Below are 6,000 nucleotides of genomic sequence, written 5' to 3' on the forward strand. Positions count from 1 at the left end.
CCTTTCCTAGAAGCAGTGTAACCCTTTTACTAGAGTAGCGTGGTATTGTAATATTGTGTTTTGAAGTCTAAAACACTTTGTTAGTGCGACTGTGTAACATTGACACTAGAAAAGTGTAACATTGTTACTATGACAGTATACTATTTTCACTATGGCAGTGTCATATTGCGACTGTGGAAGTAAGTTCAGCTGGCCATCACTCAAATTGAATGGCTTTTCATGTTTTTGCTGATTGTTTTAGGTGCCTGTGTAATTGTGAGCAGATATAAACAACTTCTTAGCCTTGTCATCTGTTTCTTGGGCAACTTGGGCAGTAATTCTGCTGAATACCAAACTACAATCCCGCATCTACAGACCACATCACAAGTAGTGGAGGACCTTGTCCCAGGTTCAACATATCAGTTCCAGAGTGGGAAGGGAAAGGGCTACACCAACACTTGGCTAGTATTCATTACAGCTGAGCAAACTAGAGTAGTGTGGTGAAATGAAGTGCTTTGCTCAAGGCCACAACATGCAGCCCTGTTCAAGAACTGAACCTATGACTTTATGATCATGAATCAAAGCTCCAATTACTAGGCTGTGTACCTTCACATTGTCACTGCAGCAGTGTAACATTGCCACTATGGTAGTGTAATAGTTATTGAAGCTTTGCTACTAACACTGTCAGGGGAACAGTGTTTAAACTGTCAGCTGTGCAAAGTATCATTGTCATTAGGTCAGTGTAGCAGGGTCACTAGGGCAGTGTAACTATGGCAGTACAACATTGTAATTTACATAGTGTAATACTGTTGCTTGGGCAGTGTAATATGTTGACCAGTTGACACTAACCTTCTTCCTCAGTTATGGAATTTCAAAATAATGAACAGAATGAATATCTAACTTAAATAAATGTTTAACTAGTTTGTTGGGTCAAAAGTCTCTACATCAACCACATGTACTCTTTATCACTTATAATTAGCTTTAGATTCAGTTGAGTTTAGTGGGTAACAGAATAGTCTACTCTCTTATGTAGTTAGAAAATTTATTGCCAAAGATATGTTAGCTCATCTACACAGCTAGAACAGTGAGACATATAAATAGTGTGTCTTTCAGTATGTTGATCAAGTAGACCTATGATCTGTGAATTTTATATTGCAGTATCAAATGTCACTTTTGAAAATGGTAGATTTTTAAAAGAGGTTTGGCTGCTAATTTTAGTAGATCAAGCAATCGTGCTGTGACTTTCTTGTTGGTTTGTTAGTATAAAGTTAATGCTTATCGTCTAAGACATTTCAGACATGACTATCTTATTTTTAGTGATGTATAGGACTACAGTATGTAAATATGTTCTATATAAGATAGTAGGGTGCATTTTGAGAGAAATTTATTGCTATGTCTAGCAACTCAAACGACAGTATGAAGGTTTCGTCATTGGTGTGTTTGTCGTAAGTAGAAATAATCACGAGAATTACTTCCCTTGTACTTTATAGCTAGTGTCAGTGGTTTCCAATGTTGAGCGATCTGAAGATGATAGAAAATTTGTTGTGTGATTATAATCTCACAATCATAATAATTATTAATTAAATGGACAGCAATTCACATCAAGATGTCCTCAAAATATCACCTATCATTCTATGAAGCTTCATGTTATTGGTACATTGTGATTGATGGTTTTATATAGCTGTATGAGTTTCAACAAAGGAACCTCATCTGTTAGACAAGACCAAGAATAGATCTTTCTATAGGAATTTTAAAACAAAGAAAATTCTGAGTTGAGGTACAAGGTTGCTAGGAAGGTAGTATGTGTCTAAGACCAGTGAGGAAGATATTATTTGTATTTTTCAGCTGCATTCTTATGCCATAAAAGCCACCTGACTGATAATTTAACCGTCACTCATCAATAAGCTACAACCATAGAGCCATCAATGAACTGAATTTTTATTGTATAGGCTCATAATCTTTAATAGCACTGAAACAGCACCCAAAAGATTGCTCTTCCTCTCCAAAACCAGCAAAATATTTCTGCTCTGAAGAACCAATGAGGAAGACCTCATGGTAGTCATGGGCAAACTGTGGTCTGTGGGACTTTCTGACTGGCATGCCTAACAAAAAATTACCTTTATTTGTTTTAGTAGTGCTGCCAACCTGATGGTGACCCATGTCTCATGCAACCTGCTTCTTGGGAAAGTTTGCCTATGCCTGCTCTGTAGACTCATTCATCTTGCTAGAAATACCAGCCAGATTTCTTCAGATCAGACTCTATCATAAAAGCAAAAAGATATATTGAACTATAAAGCTGCAATTTATGCAAAACGATAGGATTGTCATGTCTGGACCTCCTTTGATCACATATCTACTCAATCATGACTGACCTGCAGCTAAGTAACATCAACTTTAGCTCTCAGCAGTTGCCAAACCTCTGTAAAGCCATTTTGGATTATTGGTGTTGCTACTGTTACACTCCCCCACAAACATCATATATAGTCTTTAAAAAAAGTCTGGAAGAGCCATTTCTGAGGAGGGTTAATTCCTATAGTCTTCTATACTAAAAAATCACTCATGCAATGAAGCAAGATAAAGCAGTGGAACTGTTGGCTTGGTGGTTGCAAGTTCAAATCTACTGCTCGTGTTTTATTGCACTCTTTAGGAATTGTTTTTAATTTCTTAACAGCTGAGACTCGCAATATCTCTAGTAATCTAGGTTCTATCTAGGGGCAGGTTTATCCTCATCTATTTAACCCTTAAGAAACAATAGGTATCTACAGCTACTGTCCCTCTACATTCATTGTCCCTACAGAAGTTATTCTAAAACTCATTGTTCCTTATAAAGGTAGTCACTGCCCCCCATTAAGGTATCTTTAAAAAATCCCTTAAAAAATCATCTCTATAAAAAAATCTCATGTCCCTTAAAAAAAATCATCTCTATAAATAGTAGACACACTCATTTACATTATATCATCTTGATTTTCTGCTGTCATTGTGCTATTTTTTTGTCTTTGTAGAATTAAGCGGTCGTGAAGAAATGGTTGGTGCCATTTGGAAAGCAACATTTCATTATGATTACAATGAACTTGAGGAACTTGGCAGGTTAGTATTGATATCAAACAGTAGAACAATACACAATGACTGGTATATTGTGCGTAGGGTGAAAATGATGTAGTTTTGTGTGTGTTACAACTCCAGTTGAATCACAATGGTGTGTCAGTTGCTATTGATATAGTTTATTGTAAATTACCACTCAAAGATATACACAGTGATAGATACCATGTGTAAATTAGGATTGATATAGTTCACTGAGGGTTACTACTTCAAACATGACACTCTACTAATATCATTTGTGTAGGACGGAATACAGTGTATTTAGTGAGATATTTAATGTTGAGAGAAATATTGGTTCCAAATTTTGGCACCAGGCCAACAGTTTTGGGGAAGAGATGAATTGATTACATTGACCCCAGTGTTCAAGAGGTACCTATTTTGTCGACTCCAAAAAGATGCAAGGCAGAGTGGACCCCATGGCATTCGAACTTACAATGTCAGAACAGAAGAAATGCCGCTTAGCATTTATTCCAGCACAGTAGCTATTATATCAGCTCGCAACCTTAATGCTGAGAGAAATATTACCAATGATCTTTATTGAGCTCTATTTTTTTATTATTCTGTTGTTGTTGTGTAAGTACTCCAGATCGACCCCTTATTCATTCTAGTGTCTGTTAGGGAAAGTTTGAAATACTAAATTATATGCTTCAGCTAGACTCAGAAGATGAAGTGTAATCAGTGGTGAATGTAGTCAGTGATAAAATACAATGGTTTGATCAGATAAGTTTCTGATTGTTTTAACAGATTCCCTTAAAGATTTTCATTTATATTTGATGTTAAACTAGTGGATACCATAAAGTCTATAACCTGATAGGGCTAAAGCTACTAACTATTCTTGTAACAGATGAAGTGTATGATATGCATATCAGATGTGTGAAACATTGGATGGGATGGTAATGAATGGAACGGCAGAGAGTAAGATCTTGGATGTGACTCATTTGATATGCAATATGAAACTCGAAAGATAAGTTAATAAGGAAAGTGTTAGAAGTGCTTTAAATCTTTGTTCACTTGTTTATAAGAGATGTTAGTGTGATAAATTGTCAAAATTCCAAGATGTACCAGGCCAGAGCTACCCTTACCTATTTTGAAAAATAACATTTAATCTCTCCCTAATATATTATACAAAAAGCACATTTCAGGATTAAATTCTAAAGTTGGTTGTTCTATTAGTTTATTCATTTCATCTTTTCATGATTTTGAAAATTATTTTCTAGTTTAAAATATGTTTACTTCAACTTATTGTTCCTTATCTCCTAATTTCAGAGGTCGATTTGCTGTGGTCAAAAGATGTGTCCAGAAATGCTCAGGACAGGAGCTGGCTGCCAAATGTATCAACCGCAAGCACTTATCCAAGGAAGCTATTGAAACAGAGTTTAATACGTTACAAAGTCTTTTTCACACGCATTTAGTTAAAGTGTTCGATTTATATGAGACAAAAACAAATTATATCTTGCTAATGGAGATGTAAGTCTATTTGTTATTTCAGCTCTTATTCTCCTTTCAATAAATTTTTCAATTGTTTTCCCCACAGAAGTCATCATTATCATTACCATCAACAACAACACAACAACATCATTTTATTGTTATGAACTGGGTACATCTGCCATACAGTATATCACTATGCAGTATGTCACCAGTCATCTGATGTTCTGTATGATTAAATAGCAGAGACATTAGTACTAATTATCCTTCCTCCATTCACCCATTATCAGAGTAAACTTGGTGCATTTATTGTGCTAATGTTTCTAGAGAGATTATCTTTCAGGACAACTTTAATTCAGAATAGCTGCTATCCTATATATATGTTATAGCTACTGTGACGTGGGAGCCATATCTCTGTTGTATTTTGAGATAAAAGAATAATTTACATTGATAAATTTGTATGAATCAACTAGTTGTTAGATGGGCTTCTTTCAGTATTATCATTTCATTATCATTTTGGTTATAAAGAAAACTGTTAGCCTATAATTAGAGTGAAGGAGGAGAATAGAGATACACATATTTAAAGATTATTTCATTGAAAAATGTAGTTCATAAAGAGAACATCGTTATTCTGAAATTTAAGTATGAAAAGATATATATATATGTTTGTTGTCTATTTGTGTTCAATGCCATTGCAGTGGAAAGAGTGAGTGTGTTTTTGTCTCTGTTAAACTATGTTTAACCCTTTTGATACCAACCTGGTTGAAACGCCTCTGGCTCTGTAGTACAAATGTCTTATTTTCAAAAGTTCTCAATTAAAATCTTCCACCAAACCTTAGTCACAATTTATTTTCCTAACACTAGCTTAATGATAACTAAGTTATTTTACTAAATTCTTTGTTATATTTAAAATTAATTGAAAGAAAACACAGAGTGTCTCAACAGAAATATAGTAACAAAAGGATTAAGGCATTCTTTTTTTATGTGGATGCATAAAATAAGCTAGTGTCACATTAAAATCCACCCAGTGAATTTTGAAAAGTAGATGGATGGCAAATGAATGAAGATGACATGAGATTGAGGGGAACCACTAATCTTGTCAAGTTACATGACAACATCTTTCGTGTTAGTACCATGATAAAATGCAACCAGCACATTCTGTGCAGTAGTTAGTGATAGAAAGGGAATCCAGCCTTAGAAGCAAGCTGAAACTGAAACATATAAGCAAAACAAAAACCTCCAACCTTTCTGGGAGAACAAGAACTCTGCATAAGCACTGACTTTGATTGTAACAAGCCAGCTAACTCATGCCAGCTTGGATGTACAACAATGATGATCATACATACATACATACATATATATATATCATCATCATCATCATCATCATCATCGTTTAATGTCCACTTTCCATGCTAGCATGGGTTGGACGATTTGACTGAGGACTGGTGAAATCAGATGGCTACACCAGGCTCCAATCTGATTTGGCAGAGTTTCTAC

At 35.1% G+C, this 6,000-nt stretch overlaps 1 protein-coding gene across 7 annotated transcripts in view; it reads left to right on the plus strand.

Moving 5' to 3' along the window:
• Nucleotides 1–6,000, plus strand: part of LOC106875262 (kalirin) — a 551,716-nt gene that overhangs the window by 522,200 nt on the left and 23,516 nt on the right. For all 7 annotated transcript variants that reach the window (XM_052965684.1, XM_052965687.1, XM_052965686.1 and 4 more), the window contains 2 exons: nucleotides 2,982–3,066; nucleotides 4,345–4,545. In XM_052965684.1, the coding sequence (XP_052821644.1) occupies nucleotides 2,982–3,066; nucleotides 4,345–4,545 (286 nt within the window). The remainder of the gene's footprint in view (nucleotides 1–2,981; nucleotides 3,067–4,344; nucleotides 4,546–6,000) is intronic.

This window comes from Octopus bimaculoides, chromosome 2 (assembly GCF_001194135.2).
Source record: "Octopus bimaculoides isolate UCB-OBI-ISO-001 chromosome 2, ASM119413v2, whole genome shotgun sequence".
NCBI lineage: Eukaryota > Metazoa > Mollusca > Cephalopoda > Octopoda > Octopodidae > Octopus > Octopus bimaculoides.